Genomic DNA, 20,748 nt, shown 5'->3' with positions numbered 1-20,748 from the left:
AGTGCATCCTCAATGCATGGAGTGTTTGGTGGTGGTGGTGGTAGTGGTGGTGGTGGTAGTGGTAGTGGTGGTGGTATTGATGGTGGTGGTAGTGGTGGTATTGGTGGTGGTGGTTGTGGTGGTGGTGGTATTGGTGGTGGTATTGGTGGTAGTGGTGGTATTGGTGATAGTGGTGGTGGTATTGGTGGTGGCGGTGGTGGTATTGGTGGTAGTGGTATTGGTGGTGGCGGTGGTGGTATTGGTGGTAGTGGTATTGGTGGTGGCAGTGGTGGTATTGGTGGTGGGGGAGCTTAAGGAGGAAATGGAAGTCAAAGAATTGGAAATTTCCTTTACCCCCTTCTCCTCCTCATCCTCATCATCATCGTCATTGTCTTCGTCATAACATCATCATCATCATCACCATCATCTTTCCTCTCCTTTCCTTTCTTTCATTGGACACTAGACTCTGTTTGCGAAGACCTGTTGAGGCAAGTGAAATCGAAATCAAAATCAAATTCCATGACTGACATCCGTGCTAGTGGCGCGCTAAGAGCACCATCCGAGCGTGATGGTTGCCAGAGCAGCAAACTGGCTTCTGTGCCGGTGGCATGTAAAAATCACCATTCGAGCGGATCGTTACCAGCGTCGCCCTACTGTCACTTGTGCCGGTGGCACGTGAAAAAAACCGTTTGAGTGAAGTCGTTGCCAGTGCCGCTGGACTGGCTCCTGTGCAGGTGGCATGTAAAGAACACCGTTTGAGCGTGGCCGTTGCCAGTACGGCTTGACTGGCCCTCGTGCCGGTGGCACGTAAAAGCACCCACTACACTCACGGAGTGGTTGGCGTTAGGAAGGGCATCAAGCTGTAGAAATTCTGCCAGATCAAGATTGGAGCCTGGTGCAGCCATCCGGTTCGCCAGACCTCAGTCAAATCGTCCAACCCATGCTAGAATGGAAAGCGGATGTTAAATGATGATGATGATGATGATGATCTTCATCATGAAGATAGTCATCATCACCATCAGTATCATCATCATCGTTGTCATTATCATCATCATCATAACATTGTTGTTGCCTTCTTCATCATAACATTATCATCATCATCATTATCATTAGCATCATCAGCATCATGTCATTATCATCATCATCATAACATTGTTGTTGCCGTCATCATCATCATCATCATCATCATCACCATCACCATCATCACCATCATCATCATCATCATCATCAATATCATGTCATTAGTATCATCATATCAGAATCTTCATTCTCGTTTCTGTTATTAATTAATTAATTAATTAATTGTATGATCATTGGTGGCTGGGAATAGCAACAAGTTGGTTAAGCTGATACGGGTCACTGGGATAAACTTTGCCCTTAATCCTTCCAATATCGATAGAATAAGCCCTGGGGCTGGGGCCAGAACTGGGGTGGGGCCTGATGTAATCATCAATGCCAATGATTGATGGTAGTAAAAGAATAAGAAAAAAGAAAAAAAGTGATGTTTTCCTAGGGGATACATGCCATGCCCCAGGGGGGCATTAAGAGACATGAAGGGGTCGTAAGCAATATTATTGTTCTTTTACTTGTTTCAGTCATTTGATTGTGGCCATGCTGGGGCACTACCTTTGAGAATTTTTGTCAAATGAATTGACCCCAGCACTTTGTAATTTTTTTTAAAGCTTGATACTTACTTTATCGAACTCTTTGCCCAACTGCTAAGTCACGGTGGTGTAAACACGCCAACTCCAATTCTATATTTAAGAGATGAGAAATTATGTACATTATTTACATTTGATGGATATCTGCCCTCATCTTGTTTGTTAACCCTCCAGCCTACATCAGGTGTCTTGGGGAAAGTTCGAACCTGGGTTCTCATTCCTAAGGTATATTTCAATGTTGTTATTATTATATACCACTGGCATATGATGTAGTGGTTAAGAGCGTGTGCTACTAACCCCAAGATTCTGATTTCGATTCCAAGCAGTGATAACATTGAAAATTACCTTAGGAACGAGAACCCAGGTTCGAAATTTCCTCAAGACACCTGATGAAGGCTGCAGGGTATACCAGCCGAAATGTTGTGTTAACAACAAAGAAGATGAGGACAAATATCCGTCAAATGTAAATAAGGTACACCAACTCCAGTTGTCAATCAGTGGTGGACAAACACAGATACATACATGCACATATGCACACACACACACACACACACACGACAGGCTTAGCGGCATTTCATCTGTTCAAATTCCACTGAGGTCCACTTTGCCTTCCATTATTTTGGGGCCGATAAATTTAGTACCAGTTGCATACTGTGGTCAGTCTAATCGACTGGCCTCCGCCTCCCCAAAACTTTTCGGGCCTTGTGCCTAGAGTAGAAAAGATCCTTTCGGGGCTGATAAAATAAGTACCAGTGAGGCATTGGGGTCTATGTAATCAACTCATTCTCTCCCCCAAAATAGCTGCCCTTGTGGCAAAATTTGAAGCCGTTGTTGTTATTATTATTATTAATATTCTATGTTTGACTTATGCTTTATATTTGTACAAGTTGGCTCCAAGTCTCACCCAGAGACCTCAAGAGACAACAGGTTGGAAGTTCGCGTTGTTGTTATGCCTTGTGTGGCATATATTTGGTTTTGTATTTAGTGTTGTACTAGTGAATATCTAATAAATAAATTTGAAAAAAAAAAAGTAAAGAAAAAGTTTGTTTTAAACCTTGGGATTACATAGAGAGTATTTTGCGTAGGATATGAGCAGTTCCCATGAGCACTATCTTTTGAATTTCTGCCATTTTTGGGTTTCCTGGTATCTGAGTTAGGTAGCAATCAGCCCCTTTTGCTATCATTCCCAGGGCATTATTATTATTATTATTTGGCTGTGGCGAAAGAGGTTGTATGGTGGACCCGTTTGAAAGGGCTAAAGTCAGACACTTTCCTCTTTGGTCAAGGCCTCATCAACTTTTTCAAATTTCACTTGAAAAGGAAGATGAGGTTAGAGAGGAGAGTGCTGTCTGATAGCAAGTTTTCTGAAAGGTGGGTGAATTGTGCGAGAATGGCCAATGTAAATGGACCAATTCTCAGGTTTCGCCTGTGATTGAAAAAGGTTTTATAAAAGGAGAAAGGGGCTCTCTACCCACCTTTTGACCAGGCTCCCGTTAGCTTTTATGGGTTTTTCCACCAGGAACTTTTCGTAACGCCTCCCACTATTGGGAGTTTTTCGTTGTTATATTATTTGATTGTTACACGGATTTTTACAAATGGATAAGACGCTTTGTAACATTTTGTCCTGTTTTGTCCGTTTTTGTTTTGTAATAATGTGTGTCAGACGTTGTGGCCAACAAAAAGAATTTATTATTATTATTATTATTATTATATTATTATTATTAGAAACTGCTGTGACCTGGCAAAATTGTTGGAGTTTGAGGCAAAAAATGTCCTGTGTTATTTTCTTCCGTCTCCTTATATTTCAGGGTTCATTGACTGCCAACGTCAACCCCAGGCCCACCTCAGGTGCACTATAAGGCCCTCGAGCAAATCACTGCATTGTGGTGGTGGTGGTGGTGGTGGTGGTGCTGGTGTTCTAGTATTTATTATCACCCCACTCTCACCTCAGGACCACTCCCTTCACCACATGCTGCACTAACACTCAGCTACTGCTCAGTGTTACCCTCTACCACTCTATACTGCTACCCACACCTGTTGCTCTGATACTACATTTCATACTGCTACCTCGGGTTTAATCAATCCAATTACATTTCTGATAAATCGGTTTTTGATGTTATTAAGAGAGGGGGTGGAGAGGTGGTGGTGGCAGCGGCAGATGGGGCTGGTGGTGGTGGTAGTGGTGGTGGCGGTGCTGAATATGATTCTTGTGATGGTGCAGATGTTGAGTGGTGGTGGTGGTGGTGGTTGCCGTGGAGGTGGTTGTGGTGGTGGTTGTTGCGGTGGTAGTGTGGTGGTGGTGGTGGTGGTTATGATGCTAGTGGTGGTGGTAGTGTTGATGATGGTGGTGGTGGTTGTTGCTGTGGAGGTGGTGGTAGTGCTGGTTGTTGCTGTGGAGGTGGTGGTAGTGCTAGTGATGGTGGTGGTGGTGGTATGAAGACAATTGTAGTGATGATTGTTGTTATTGTAGTAGTAGTTGTGGTGGTGGTGGTGGTAAATTATTGTCGCCCTTCTGGTGATGGTGGTTGTAATTGTGTTGTTGTTGTTGTTGGTGGTGAAGATGGTAGTGATGATGATGATGATGATGATGTTTGTGGTGGTGGTGGTGGCTGCTGTTGATGCTCCTAGCACTTTATTATCTGGCTTTCTCTTTCTCTTTCTTCTTCTTTGTTTCTTTTGTTCTTTCTTTCATCATCATCATCACCATCATCGAACAACGATTCTTTTATTGATTTCTTGGAATATATATATATATATATATATATATATATATATATATATATATATATGTATATATGTATGTATGTATATGTGTCTTATTATTTTTAATGTTTTCCGTCCTCTTTACTTCTGTGAGGAGAAAAAAAGGTGTGTGTTTTTGTGCCTAAGATGAATGATTGTATGTACATGTATGTGTGTGTATGTATGTACACACACACACACTCACTCACATATATATTTATGCATACATACCTGTATGTGAATGCATACATACCTGTATATATAAATATATATGTAAACATGCATACATACCTGTATATAAACATGCATGCATACATGCCTGTATATATATAAATGTATATATAGATGTAAACATGCATTCATACCTGTATATATAAATATATATATATAAACGTGCATACATACCTGTATATATATATAAATATATATATATATGTAAACATGCATACATACCTGTATATATAAATACATATAAACGTGCATACATACATGCCTGTATATATATAAATATATATATGTAAACATGCATACACACCTGTATATATAAATATATATATGTAAACATGCATACACACCTGTATATATAAATATATATATATACATATAAATATATATATATACATATATATATATATATATATATATACATAATATATATATATATATATATATGTGTGTGTATGCCACACATCCATCTTGATATTTAGCTAATAATATTAGATGGTGTGTTCTTTCTTTCTTTAGATATTCATAAAAGATATTGCTTTTAGACAGCAGCAGCACACACGGATGAGACACATCATGGGCTTGTGTGTGTGTACTTACACACACACACACACACACACACAGAGAAGCTCATGATAATCAAATTTGCTCACACACGTGAACGCTCATTCATAGATGAATGTGTTGGTAGTCCTGATTCCCGCACAGTCCGTACGGCTGATTGTTATTGTCAGATTACATTTCAGTTCGGTAACACAATTCCTCTCACTCAAAGAATCCTGACTACCGAAATGCAGACAGCCACATATTATCCATTGTCTAGTTAATTACATTTCTTACACTAATTACTTCTTCTCAATTAATTCTTTTTCATCATCATCATCATCGTTTAACATCCGTTTTCCATGCTGGCATAGGTTGGATGGTTTGACCGGGGTCTGGGAAGCCAGGAGGTTGCACCAGGCTCCAATCTGATCTGGCAGTGTTTCTACAGCCGGATGCCCTTCCTAATGCCAACCACTCTGAGAGTGCGGTCAGTGCTTTTCATGTGCCACTGGTACAGGGGCCAGAGAGGGCTGGCATCGACCACATTCAAATGGTACTTTTTACATTTCATCGGCACAGGAGCCAGTCAAGGTGGCGCTGGCGTCGGCCACGTTCAGATGGTACTTTTTACATGCCATTGGCACAGGAGCCAGTCAGGGTGAGGGGTCTGACATTAGCCATGTTCAGATGGTACTTTTTACATGCCATCGGCATAGGAGCCAGTCAAGGCGACGCTGGCATTGGCCACGTTCAGATGGTACTTTTTACATGCCATCGGCACAGGAGCCAGTCAGGGTGGGGGGGGGCCGGCATTGGCCACGTTTGGATGGTGCTTTTTAGGTCCCAGTCGGGGTGAGGGGGCCGGCATTGACCATGTTCAGATGGTGCTTTTTACATGCCAGTCGGGGTGAGGGGGCTGGCATCGGCCACGTTCTGATGGTACTTTTAAATGCCACCAGCACAGGAGCCAGTCGGGGTGAGGGGGCTGGCATTGGCCACGTTTGGATGGTGCTTTTCACATGGTCCTTTTTACGTGCCACTGACACAGGGACCACAACTACAACTTCCATTTGATTGTGGTTTGATTTGATTTTGATGTCCTTGACTCAGTAGGTCTCCTCAAGCACGACATGTTGCTCTACGATCCAGAGGTACTTTTTTAAGTCGGCTGGTTAATGCGACACTGGTGTAGGCTACGGCTGTGATCTCACTTTATTTTGCAGGTCTTTTCAGTCACAGCATACCTCCAGAGGTCTCAGTCTTTCATCATTGCCTCTGTGAGGCCCTCAGGACCAAACTGCTAGAGTGCTTCTTATTTAGTTGTGTTGCTTTAGATTCTGAGTTCAAATCCAACCATGGGCCACTTTGCAGTCCAGTCCTTTTCCTGGGTCAATAATACATATAATGTTTAGGTCACCATATCCGAGCGTGGACACCATATCCGAGCATGGCCGTCTGCCAGCCTCGTCTGGCACCTGTGTCGGTGGCACATAAAAAAACACCATCCGAGCGTGGCCGTCTGCCAGCCTCGTCTGGCACCTGTGTCGGTGGCACATAAAAAAACACCATCCGAGCGTGGCCGTCTGCCAGCCTCGTCTGGCACCTGTGTCGGTGGCACATAAAATCACCCACTACACTCTCGGAGTGGTTGGCGTTAGGAAGGGCATCCAGCTGTAGAAACACTGCCAGATCTGACTGGCCTGGTGTAGCCTTCAGGCTTGCCAGACCCCAGTTGAACCGTCCAACCCATGCTAGCATGGAAAGCGGACGTTAAACGATGATGATGATGAGTAGGTTGTGGTTTTGTTGGTAAGAAATTAGTTTCCCAACCACATGGTTCTAGGTTCAGTCCTACTGTGTGGCATCTTGGGCGACATTATTTTACTATAGCCTCGGGACGACCAAAGCCTTGTGAGTGGGTTTGGTAGATGAAAACTAAAAGAAGATCATGTGTGTGTGTGTGTGTCCTGGTCTTGATATTGTGTGATGGTTGTGAAAATGAATGATTGTCACTCTCATACAAGCAGTTGTATATACATTTCCAGTATTCTCCAAGATCATGTCTGGCAGATTATTCGGCAAGAATTGAACACTTATATGTCGTGTTTGACTGGCGAGTCCATCCTTTATTTATAATTCAAGAAATGGCAAAGTGTAAAAAATTATGCTGTCATCTTTGAAATAGTATCCCTATGCCTAAACAAAATCATACACACGTGTGTGTGTGTGCCTCTTTATCTTGAAATTGTGGCAGTGTTAAGTGCCACCGTTTTTAAGTGCTATTATATGTTCTTAGATGGCGAGCTGGCAGAATCGTTAGCACGCCGGGCGAAATGCTTTGCGGTATTTCGTCTGCCGCTATGTTCTGAGTTCAAATTCCGCCGAGATCGACTTTGCCTTTCATCCTTTCAGGGTCGATTAAACAAGTACCAGTTACGCACTGGGGTCGATATAATCGACTTAATCCATCTGTCTGTCCTTGTTTGTCCCTTCTGTGTTTAGCCCCTTGTGGGTAGTAAAGAAATAGGTATTTCATCTGCCGTTACGTTCTGAGTTCAAATTCCGCTGAGGTCGACTTTGCCTTTCATCCTTTCGGGGTCGATTAAACAAGTACCAGTTACGCACTGGGGTCGATATAATCGACTTAATCCATCTGTCTGTCCTTGTTTGTCCCTTCTGTGTTTAGCCCCTTGTGGGTAGTAAAGAAATAGGTATTCCGTCTGCCGCTACGTTCTGAGTTCAAATTCCGCCGAGGTCGACTTTGCCTTTCATCCTTTCGGGGTCGATTAAACAAGTACCAGTTACGCACTGGGGTCGATATAATCGACTTAATCCGTTTGTCTGTCCTTGTTTGTACCCTCTGTGTTTAGCCCCTTGTGAGTAGTAAAGAAATAGGTATTTCGTCTGCCGTTACGTTCTGAGTTCAAGATTCCGCCGAGGTCGACTTTGCCTTTCATCCTTTTGGGGTCGATTAAACAAGTACCAGTTACGCACTGGGGTCAATCTAATCAACTTAATCCGTTTGTCTGTCCTTGTTTAGCCTCTTGTGGGTAGTATAGAAATAATTATACGTTCCTTGTCTTCTGTGAAAACCTGTCCAGTCACGGGGAAATATTACCTGGCTTCAAAGCCCCTTCAAAGTGCTGCCCAGCAGGATTGAACCCCAGACCTCATGGATGGAAAGCAAGCTTCTTACTCATATAACCACATGCAGTGACATCATGGCGCTTCATCATTGACTGAATGCTTCCTTTTGTTTAATTAAAACCTAAGTGAGTTTTTTTTTTCAATTAAAAGCTCATTAGTCTTGTGTCTTTTTTAATGAAAGGCCAAATTAATTAACAGATGATCATATGATTGGATGGCTTCTGTCTCTTACACTCGCTTAGAAATACACATCCGTTTGTACATTCTTGTACAATGGTACTAAATTGAACCAACTCACTTCTACGTCCCATACACATCATAATATGTGTGTGAGTGTGACTGTTTTGAGAGAATACTCTTTACTCTCTTACTTGTTTTAGTCATTTGACTGCGGCCATGCTGGCGCACCGCCTTTAATCGAGCAAATCGACCCTGGGACTTATTCTTTTGTAAGCCCAGTACTTATTCTATCGGTCTCTTTTGCCGAACCGCTAAGTAACAGGGACGTAAACACACCAGCATCGGTTGTCAAGCAATGCTAGTGGGGGACAAACACAGACACACAAACACACACACGCATATATATATATATATATATACACATATATACGACGGGCTTCTTTCAGTTTCCGTCTACCATATCCACTCACAAGGCTTTGGTCGGCCCGAGGCTATAGTAGAAGACACTTGCCTAAGGTGCCACACAGTGGGACTGAACCTGGACCCATGTGGTTGGTAAACAAGCTACTTACCACACAGCCAATCCTCTGCCTATATCTACCTGACTTAACAAAATGGGTGCTAGGGTTGTTCAACTGAACATTTCAGAGTGGTACCCCAAGGGCTGAAATAAGGGGAAAAAAATAAAAGATATGAGTGTAAACACGCACACACACACCCATCGTGTTTTGGGTTTAGTTCCACTTTGTGGCATCTTGGGTAAGTGTCTTTTACTATAGCCCCAAGCGTTGTGAGTAAATCTGGTAGATGGAAACTGAGGGAAGCTCAGGATGAGTGTATGGGTGTGGATAAATCATGCAATAACCCTTTAGCATTCAGATTACTCTGTCAAATAGGTGCAAGTATGGCTGTGGTAAGAAGCTTGCTTCCCAACCACATGGCTCTGGGTTCAGTCCCACTGTGTGGCACCTTGGACAAGTGTCTTCTATTACTACTACTATAGCCTCAGGCCAACCAAAGCCTTGTGAGAGGATTTGGTAGATGGAAACTGAAAGAAGCTCATCGTATATATATATAGATCGTTAGCTACTACATGCATTTTTTTCTCTCCTTGTTTCTTTCTGTGTATAATTCTGTCGAAGAGCATAGGCTCAAAACATAAAAGACTTTTTCTATTCCTGAGTGCTATACTAATACATTTGTTTGTTTGTACTCCACCTGTCTTCGTCTTTTGTTTTTTTCGTAAACTTTCCCTTTATATATATATATATATATATGTTTGTGTGTATGTATGTACGTGTGTGTGTGTGTCCTTGTCTCACCACTGGTATCGGTGTATTTACGTCCCTGTAATTTAGTGGTCTGGTAAAAGACACTAATAGAATAGGTACTAGGCTTTAAAAAAATCCTGGGGTTGATTTGTTTGAATAAAATCCTTCAAGGTGGTGCTCCAGCATGGCCGCAGTCAAACAGCTGAAACAAATAACAGAAAAGAATAAGTGCAGTGCTTATTTGTTCCCATTGCTTTGAATTAATCCTGCATTATTTTGTAGCTTCGGGATTTCAATGATATGATTGTTTAGTTTTAGGGCAACAGTGTGGGGTAGGTGTGAAAGACCAGATCTGGTCAGTTTGAACATAAAACAGAAGGAATATCAAGGCCTGATATGTCTGATATAAACCCCTTAGCATTTAAACTGGGTGCCGGTGGCACGTAAAAAGCACCCACTACACTCACAGAGTGGTTGGCGTTAGGAAGGGCATCCAGCTGTAGAAACACTGCCAGATCAGACTGGAGCCTGGTGCAGCCTCCTGGCTTCCCAGACCCCAGTCGAACCGTCCAACCCATGCTAGCACGGAAAACGGACGTTAAACGATGATGATGATGAGAGAGTGAGACTCATTAACAACTACTGCACAATGTTAAGAAAAGACTGAATCGTTTTTGCATGTGAAATAACAGGATTTGATTGGTTGCTGGCCTAAAAAAACACACTCACCTTTTTCTAAATTCCCTCAAATCAAGCATTCTGTAATTTTTGTCCTTTCACAGAATTGTCGTATGTTGTTAAAGTTTTGGTGGCACGTCACCCGAAAAGCGCTGAAGCTATAGTAGAGTAGTAGAAGACACCTGCCCACGGTGGCACACCATGGGACTGAACCCCAGACTATGTGGTTGAGAAGTACAGCCACACCTTTATCTGTAAAACAAAGCAGACAGGATGGTCATATGTGGGATAAATTTTGATCATAGGCCTACTCAACAACAACACTAATCACCACCATATCTCTCTGCCCTCTTCTATTTACTCATTTGTAATGTCAATGAATGAATGCCTGTGTGTGTGTAATGTGTGTAGAGTGTGATGTGGGTGTAGTGTCTTGTCTTGTCTTGAGACTGCATTCACCTGGGGTGGGTTGAGCTGGGTTCATTCATCCTCAATGCTGCATCTCTCACAAACGCCGACCAGGCCTGGCAATTTGAGGCTAACGACCTCGTGATCTCCAACCACTCCTTATTCCAGGGCCAACGCTGTAGATATGGGGGCCTAGGTTGGGTTCCAGATCAGCTCTGACTGTCATCCGCCAGGTTTTTCATTGTCGACCACATCGTTTTCGCCAACCCTGAAGGGGAGCTGGGGCAATTGCTTCGTAGGTTGGGTTCCAGATCAGCCCTGACTGTCATCAGCCAGGTTTTTCATTGTCGACCACATCGCTTTCGCCAACCCTGAAGGGGAGCTGGGGCAATTGCTTCGTAGGTTAGGTTCCAGATCAGCCCTGACTGTCATCAGCCAGGTTTTTCGTTGTCGACCACATCGCTTTCGCCAACCCTGAAGGGGAGCTGGGGCAATTGCTTCGTAGGTTGGGTTCCAGATCAGCCCTGACCGTCATCAGCCAGGTTTTTCGTTGTCCACCACATCGCTTTTGCCAACTCTGAAGGGGAGCTGGGGCAATTGCTTCGTAGGTTGGGTTCCAGATCAGCCCTGACCGTCATCAGCCAGGTTTTTCGTTGTCCACCACATCGCTTTTGCCAACTCTGAAGGGGAGCTGGGGCAATTGCTTCGTAGGTTGGGTTCCAGATCAGCCCTGACCGTCATCAGCCAGGTTTTTCATTGTTGACCACATCGCTTTCGCCAACCCTGAAGGGGAGCTGGGGCAATTGCTTCGTAGATGAATTCTCCTGGTTGACGACATGTGTTGTGTGTGTGTGTGTGTGATGAGGATTAAGTTCTTCCTGTTATCACCCCACATCCTTCCCTGGCCTCTGCAATAACATTGCTGCACATGTAACAGGCCCGTGATGGCTTATCTAAACCTCTTGCCCTCATTCTGTGTTGCTTCTCTGTCTGGCTGCCTGTGCATGTATCTCAGCATATATCCATGCATGTATGTGCATATACACACACACACACACACATGTATATATTTGTGTCTCTGTGGCTAAATGGCATGTGAGAAAGATAAGAAAAATATCAAAGTGACAACCAACTTAAGAGGCAAGACGTTATCTAATTACAGTTTTTTTCATATTGTTCACTAGCAGTATCGCCCGGCGTTGCTCGGGTTTGTAAGGGAAATAACTATATAAGTATTTTTAGAGATGTAAAGTATAATAGCCATCTCAATATGGCTAACCACAAGGGGGGGGGGATTACTGTAGCTTTTTACGTTCTGAGATTTGATAAATTTTTAGAGAGTTACTTCCCTTATATATGCCAAAAATGCATTAAAAATGGGAAAAATTGATGGTAAATTTTTTTTTTAATCGTAGACTCATCGTAGACGCTCGCTAATAACCAGAAGGGCTCGATATGAATCACGACTATAAGATACCCGGTTTTGGTTACACTGCACCGCAAAATGTGGGAGTAGTTAGGAATCTAAATCGTAGGAGACAGACACCACACAACCTCACTTTTATATATAAAGATTATTCTCTCACATTCATCACTGTGTTTGTCTACCTGTCTGTTTCTTTATTACACTATCTGTGTGTCTTTCGACCTGTGGAGGCGCAATGACCCAGTGGTTAGGGCAACGGACTCGTGGTTATAGGATTGCAGTTTCAATTCCCAGACCGGGTGTTGTGAGTGTTTATTGGAGCAGAAAGTCCTAAAGCTCCTCGAGGCTTCAACATGGGGTGGTGGCAAACCCTGCTGTACTCTTTCACCACAACTTTCTCTCACTCTTTCTTCCTGTTTCTGTTGTACCTGTATTTCAAAGGGCCAGCCTTGTCACACTCTGTGTCACGCTGAATCTCCCCGAGAACTACGTTAAGGGTACACATGTCTGTGGAGTGCTTAGAGCAGGGCTAAACACACACACACAAACACATCATCATCATCATCATCATCGTTTAACGTCCGTTTTCCGTGCTAGCACGGGTTGGACGGTTCGACCGGGGTCTGGGAAGCCAGGAGGCTGCGCCAGGCCCAGGCTGATTTGGCAGTGTGTCTACAGCTGGATGCCCTTCCTAACGCCAACCACTCTGTGAGTGTAGTGGGTGCTTTTTACGTGCCTCTGGCACAGGTGCCAGGGGAGGCTGGCAATGGCCACGATCAGTTGATGCTTTTTATGTGCCACTGGCACAGAAGCCAGTCAAGGCGGCACTGGCATCAGCCACGTTCGGATGGTGCTTTTTACCATCTACCGGCATAGGTATCACAACTATAATTTCCATTTGATATTTATTGTAGTTGTGATACCTGTAATAACCCTTTGGCCAGGTTTGCATGGCTTAAGTGGAAGTTGTTGGGGTAGCTTTTCTATTGTTAGGTGTCCTTCCTGTGGTCAACCCTCACCTGTTTCCAAACAAGGTAATATTTCCCCATGCTTAGACATGTTTTCTGTTGTACCTGTATTTCGAAGGGCCAGCCTTGTCACACTCTGAGTGACGCTGATTCTCCCCTCAGAACTACGTTAAGGGTACACGTGTCTGTGGAGTGCTTAGAGCAGGGCTAAGCACACACTCACACACAAACACACAAACACATCATCATCATCATCGTTTAACATCCGTTTTACATAGGTGACTGGAAACAAACAACCTCACTTGTATGATGATGTTGGTGGTGGTGGTGGTTGGTGGTGGTGGTGGTGTTGGTGATGGTTGGTGATGGTGGTTGGTGGTTGGTGGTGGTGGTGGTGGTGGTGGTGGTGGTGGTGATGCTTATTTACAAACATGTAGAAAGCATCCAGCACACTCAGTAAAGTGGTTAGCATTAGGAAGGGCATCCAGCTGTAGAATCATGAGGTAGTGAGTTCAGTTCCTGGACTGGGCTGCGTGTTGTGTTCTTGAGCAAGATACTTTATTTTGCATTGCTCCAGTTCACTCAGCTGTAGAAATGAGTTGCAATGTCACTGGTGCCAAGCTGTATTGGCCCCTTTGCCTTTCCCTTGAATGATGTTGGTAGCGTGGAGAGAGGAGGCTGGTATGCAAGGGCATCTGCTGGTCTTCCATAAAAAAAAAACCTTGCCTGGACTCATGCCTTGGAAGGGAACTTTCTAGGTGCAATCCCATGGTCATTTATGCCTGAAGGGCATCTTTACTTTACCATATATATATATATATATAATAATTATTTGAGGGAATATTAATCCTAACTTACAGGGAAAAAATTCAATTTAGAAATACTAAATCAAATTTCACAATATAATATATATATATAATGTGACCGCGTGTGTACCGTTGGCGATTTTTTTTCCTCTGTCTTCCCTTCTCTGGATCTTTCCTTCTCCTATGTTTCCGACGAAGAGCTCCACTCAAAACGTTAAACCCTCCTTCTTTCCTGAGCGTCCAATAATACTATATTTGTTCCACATCCTCGCGTTGTGTTTTTTTGTGCTTTCTTGTTTGGATTAACTATATATATATATATTATATATATATATATATATAATTAGTAAAAGTGAATATGTATAAAATATTAGAAAAAAAACACCTTTTATCAATTCAAAATGAACAATTAAATTACACCATCTAGAAAATTACATATAATAAAAATATTATATATATATATATATTATATATATATATATATATAGTTAGAAATTTTTTGTCTCTTCTACAACAAATTTGTAACTTTATATTATGTTCACACTTTTATTTCTACTCCGCAGGTCACACATGGCAATAACAGGATTGGTAGTTGTGACACCCGCGTCCTGGAAAGTTGGGAAGCTGTTTGTGGAAGACAACAAACCACCGCTATGCGTATCTGAATGTCACGAAGTTACCAAAGTATTTATGACAGACCTGGCCCCCGAAATAATGAACAGCTATCTGGACTCTGGTGAATTCAATGGACGAGCCGGGGCGTATAGCATCCAGGGGCTGGCTGGTTCCTTCATCGAAGCTGTGGACGGTGACTTCTACAACGTTGTAGGGCTTCCATTACACCGATTTTGTCGTGAGCTGTTGCATATTTGTATGACTAAACAAGATTAAGTTTGCTTTTTAACAATGCAACCCCACATGAGAAAATTAATCCCCTTCTTAAATCTATGCCTCTTCTAAAGCTATTAATTCATAAATTCAAACCCACATGTGTACAAACACATGTGCTTACATACACACTTATGAACATGTATCAAATTAAGGTTATTATTTCAATGCAAGTTTCAGAACAGTAACAGAATATTTATTGACGGTGTGAGTCAGTACTAAATCTAGGACCAAATGTAGTTTAAGATTCATTTTGACTGGGTTTCCATGTCTCACCTGACTGTTTATTCATCAAGTAAAATTGTGTCTCAGGCAAAACAAATTTTAAAGTGAAGTGTGAGCACACACACTCACACACACACACACACACACACACACACACACACACTCACACTCACTCACACATACGTATTTATATACCTGAACAAAATTAGGGAGCTGAATGCATATAGTAAGTAAAAAGTATATATAAGTATAATGATATAGTCTGCTAAAGATAATACATCGTAACAAGGAGCTTCATTTTATGCCAAGCAGTCTGCAGATCAAATAACAAATGCAGTCAGTTCGTAAAATACCTTGGTATGTCTTATGTATTTCAGGCACAATATCATAATATTATCAGTTAAAAATTTGTTAGGGGCTTAACATGTTACATATGAATATTGTTAGAGGTGACTTATAGTAATTTTCCTTGGATAACTTCAACAACATTGCTATCGTTTGATGTGAGGGTTCTGATGATGCTATCACTGTTCCCTTGATATTTTGTGCAGCTAAACACACTCGGGGTTTCAATGATTAAACAATTTTTTTCTTATAAACGGAGGACAAAAAAGAAACATATCTTTGTTTATGTTTGCTGTGTGTAAAACTAAATATTTTACTTTCTCTTTCCTCCTTGCACCTGAAGGGTTAAAATGAATGACTAATCTGATTATCTTGCAAAAACAATCACAAACGGAGATATTCTTTCTTTTCCCCTGTTCTGCCTTTTTTCCACCTCTCTACCGATAAAAAAAGAAACAAACTCGTCTGCGTGCGTGTGTATGTGTGGGGGTGTTTTACATTTTCCTTTCAAAAGACGAGAAAATTGAAGAGAAAGAGAGAGAAAGTTAGATAGAGAATCAAGATTTACCATTCTCTCTGAGCCTCATTTAAACTATTTATTTGTTTGTTTGGTTTGTTGACGGATATATTCCAGAATTTTCTTTCTTTCCTCAATAAAGTAAATCATAAAAATAATAAAAAAATTTCTTATATCTGTGCAATGATGGATTTTTATTTTCTTCTCTCTTTTACTCTTTACTCTTTTACTTATTTCAGTCATTTGACTGTGGCCATGCTGGAGCACAGCCTTTAATCGAGCAACTCGACCCCGGATATATTTTACTCTTTATCTTTTATTAAACTTTTAATACTTTTGATATTTATATAAAAAAAAAAATTAATAAATTAATAAATAAATAAATTAATAAATAAAATAATATATAAATATAAAAATAAAAATATACATACATATATATATATTTAAAATTTAGAGGTTTAAATTATTTAAATAATTTTTTAATTTTTAACTTTTATATTTTTAAATTAATTTTATGTATTGGCTTATGTTTTTCACTGTTTGATTTGCCTAATAGTGGTTTTATCTCTAATTTAATATATATATATATATATACGACAGGCTTCTTTCAGTTTCCATCTACCAAATCCACTCAAGGCTTTGGTCGGTCCGGGGCTATAGTAGAAGACACTTGCCCAAGGTGCCACGCAGTGGGACTGAACCTGGAACCATGTGGTTGGTAAACAAGCTACTTACCACACAGCCACTCCTGCCTTTTTTTAAATTTTTTTTTTTGTCGGAGAAATTCTGAATTCAAATTCTTCCATGCATCAGAAAGTTTTTGTTTCCATGACAAATCCCAATACGATCAGAACCTACACCATCTGAAAGGTACTTCTAAAAAAATATTTATTCATCACTATTCATTTTCAGAAAATTACGAGGAACCAAAAGTCCACGAAGCAGGCGGGGCATAGTTGTGTAGTTATGCCCAATCTAATTTCAGATCGGGCACGGGCAACCTTTTTCGAGAAGCGGGCCGCATGACATATGACTCTTCATCAAGTGAACCACACTATTAAAAAAGGAAAGATTGAAGGTAGTTTTTCGCTAGGCGTGCCATTTACAAAGTTCTACGGAGCAGTCGTGGTTGGAACGGCATTGGTCATAAATCTATCTGCTCGGTAAAAGCCAGCCAGTGGTCAAGTAACGAGAAAACTAAGGGGAAGCCACTCCGGTCTTTTCTCCCTCCTGAAAATGCTGCCTGTTACTCTTACTCTTTTACTCTTTTACTTGTTTCAGTCATTTGACTGCGGCCATGCTGGAGCACCGCCTTTAATCGAGCAAATCGACCCCGGGACTTATTATTCTTTGTAAGCCCAGTACTTATTCTATCGGTCTCTTTTGCCGAAACGCTAAGTGACGGGGACATAAACACACCAGCATCAGTTGTCAAGCGATGCTAGAGGGACAAACACACGCATATATATATATATATATATATATACGACGGGCTTCTTTCAGTTTCCGTCTACCAAATCCACTCAGAAGGCTTTGGTCGGCCCGAGGTTATAGTAGAAGACACTTGCCCAAGGTGCCACGCAGTGGGACTGAACCCAGAACCATGTGGTTGGTAAACAAGCTACTTACCACACAGCCACTCCTGCGCCTATATTCGATCTTAACATAATTCCATTGAAAAAGAAATGCTTCATACGAAACTGAAGCCCATAATTCTCGTCTGCTCCGTTCCTTCGTCCTTAGGATCACTTACAAGGAACTTAAGGGGAATACAGTTTGTTTATCTTAAACGATTCTAAAGGTTTCATTTGATGTGGTTATATTTATGATATCTGAATGTTGTACGCGCGTGTATACACATAAATCATGGGAATGTGGCGATATAGGTTTTCAGAGAGGCGGCGAGCTGGCAGAAACGTTAGCACGCCGGGCGAAATGCGTAGCCGTATTTCGTCTACCGCTACGTTCCGAGTTCAAATTCCGCTGAGGTCGACTTTGCCTTTCATTCTTTCGGGGTCGATAAATTAAGTACCAGTTACGCACTGGGGTCGATGTAATCGACTAAATCCCTTTGTCTGTCCTTGTTTGTCCCCTCTGTGTTTAACCCCTTGTGAGCAATAAAGAAATATATAGGTTTTGAGAGAGAGAGAAAGATAGAAAGAAATGTACAGCGGTTTAATATTACAGATCGTAGTTTACAGGCAAACAGCATATTTGTGAATTAAAAAAAGGACAATGAATGTTTGTGTGTCTGCCTGCCATTCAGTCAAAACAATTCTATGCAAATAGGTTTCTTAGGAAATTGAAGCGCTTAATTCTCCCCCACACCGCTTCTCCATCTATGGGATCAGCAAGGAACGAATTGTTAGGGGGGGGGGGATAACTCTGATGGAATTACTGAATGTTCTGTATCTTCGGTACCATTTTAAAAAAAGAACGATGAATCCGTATTTAATTTATATAACAAACGAATGACATTTATTGTTTCTGATTGGGGCACAGGACTGGAGCGATTTTGAGGGGAAGGGTTATTCGATCCTTGAACTTCAGTGGTACTTTATTTTATCGACCACGGAGAGATGAAAGGCAAAGTTGACCTTGGCAGGATTTGAACTCAGAATGTAAAGAGCCAAATAAATTTCCTCGCAGTAATGGTTACCTCGACGCTCTAACCATTATGCCAGCTTACAGAATATTAGGTGGCTGTGTGGTAAGTAGCTTGCTTACCAATCATATGGTTCCAAGTTCAATCTCACTGAGTGGCACCTTGGCCAAGTGTCTTCTATAGCCCCGGGTCGACCAAAGCCTTGTGAGTGGATTTGGTAGACTGAAACTGAAAGAAGCCCATCATATATATATATGTTTGTTCCCCAACATCACTTGACAACCGATGCTGGTGTGTTTACGTCCCTGTAAGTTAGCGGTTCGGCAAAAGAGACTAATAGAATAAGTACTAAGCTTATATAGAATAAGTCCTGGGGTCGATTTGCCGCAGTTAAATGACTGAATCAAGTAAAAGAATAATATAATTTGGTTTCAATTTTTGCACAAGGCCAGCAATTTCGGGGGTTGGGGTAAGTCTATTGCATCGACCCCAGTGCTTGACTGGTGCTTGTTTTATCGACCCCGAAAGGATAAAAGGCGAAGTCGGCCTCAGTGGAATTTGAACCCAGAACGTAAAGTCAAAAGAAATGCGTAGAATCTTTAGGACGCCGAGCGAAATGGTTAGCGGCATTTCGTCCATCTTAACGTTCTGAGTTCCTATTCTGCCGAGGCCCACTTTTGGGGTCGATAAAATAAGTACGAGTTGTGTACTGGGGTCGATATAATCGACTAGCTCCCATCCCCTAAATTGCTGGCCTTGTGCCAAAATTTGAAATTAATTTCCTTCCGGTTTTGGTCTGGCTGAACCATTACAGCGTTGTCAAAATAAAATAAAAATACTAAAAAAAAAAACCTTGCGATATTTGTTCCAGCCCTTTACGTTCCGGGTTCAAATCCATCCGAGGGCAATATCCATTTCATCCTTTCTGGGGCCTATACAATATAAATATATATATATATATCTATATATATAGTATATATATATATATATATATATATATAGGCGTAGGAGTGGCTGTGTGGTAAGTAGTTTGCTTACCAACCACATGGTTCCGGGTTCAGTCTCTCTGCGTGGTACCTTGGGCAAGTGTCTTCTGTTATAGCCTCGGCCGACCAAAGCTTCGTGAGTGGATTTGGTAGACGGAAACTGAAAAGAAGCCCGTCGTATATATGTATATATATATATATCTATATGTTTGTGTGTCTGTGTTTTTCCCCCCAGCATCACTTGACAGCTGGTGCTGGTGTGGCGGTGCTCCAGCATGGCCGCAGTCAAATGACTGAAACAAGTAGAAGAGTATATATATATATATACACACATAAAGGTCCCTTGGTCAATGGTATCCCCTTTTTCCCCAATACCCAAGTTTCAGGCTTTGTGTTTATGCTAGAAAGTATTAATAATGGGTGTCAAATTCTCGCACGATGGCAACAAGTTCAGGGAAGACGATGAGTCGATTGCATCGACCCCAGTGTTCAACTGGTACTTATTTAATCGAAACCGAAAGGACGAAAGGTAAAGTCGACCTCGGCGGAATTTGAACTCGAAACATAAAGACGGAAGAAATACCGCAAAGCATTTTGCACGGTGCGCTATCGATTCTGTAATCCCGTCGCCTTAGAAGCTATTGATATTATAGCTAAAAGAAATATGGTATTTAATCTAGATACGGGGCTACCAGGCAGCCATGAAGCTGAGTACTGTGGTCCCGGTTGCTGTGTGGTTAAGAAGGTCGCTTTGTAACCGCGCGGTTTCGAGTTCAGTTTCACTGCGTGACAGTTTGGATATGTAAGTGTCATTGAGTAAAATTCGTTGACGGAAACTGCCCGGAAGCCCATCACAAACACACAGAGGGCATCAGCTATTTGAGAACAAAGTTTTTATTTCAGGATAACAAACACATTTATCAGAAAAACCAACATATTTTAATAGAATGTGCTAGACACGTTCTTAAATACGCATAACAAGAGGTTATTCAATGAGATTGCCATCCGTCTCGAAACAGTTTCCGAAACGACTAAATGCATCGATCAGGTGACATCCGGTGTTGGTCTGCTTACATCCACGTAACTCAACGGTTCGGCAAAATGTTCGATAGAATAAGCACCAGACTTTAAAATATGTACTGGGG

At 41.7% G+C, this 20,748-nt stretch overlaps 1 protein-coding gene across 2 annotated transcripts in view; it reads left to right on the top strand.

Moving 5' to 3' along the window:
• Nucleotides 1–16,196, top strand: part of LOC115230611 (probable bifunctional dTTP/UTP pyrophosphatase/methyltransferase protein) — a 37,317-nt gene extending 21,121 nt beyond the window's left edge. For both annotated transcript variants that reach the window (XM_036499733.1, XM_036499732.1), the window contains exon 3: nucleotides 14,601–16,196. In XM_036499733.1, coding sequence (XP_036355626.1) covers nucleotides 14,601–14,928 — 328 coding nt within the window. In that variant the 3' untranslated portion in view covers nucleotides 14,929–16,196. The remainder of the gene's footprint in view (nucleotides 1–14,600) is intronic.
• The last annotated feature ends 4,552 nt before the right edge of the window (nucleotides 16,197–20,748 follow it).

Source organism: Octopus sinensis, unplaced genomic scaffold (assembly GCF_006345805.1).
Source record: "Octopus sinensis unplaced genomic scaffold, ASM634580v1 Contig15901, whole genome shotgun sequence".
In the NCBI taxonomy this organism is placed as follows: Eukaryota; Metazoa; Mollusca; class Cephalopoda; order Octopoda; family Octopodidae; genus Octopus; species Octopus sinensis.
This window is presented reverse-complemented; position numbering and strand designations above follow the sequence as displayed.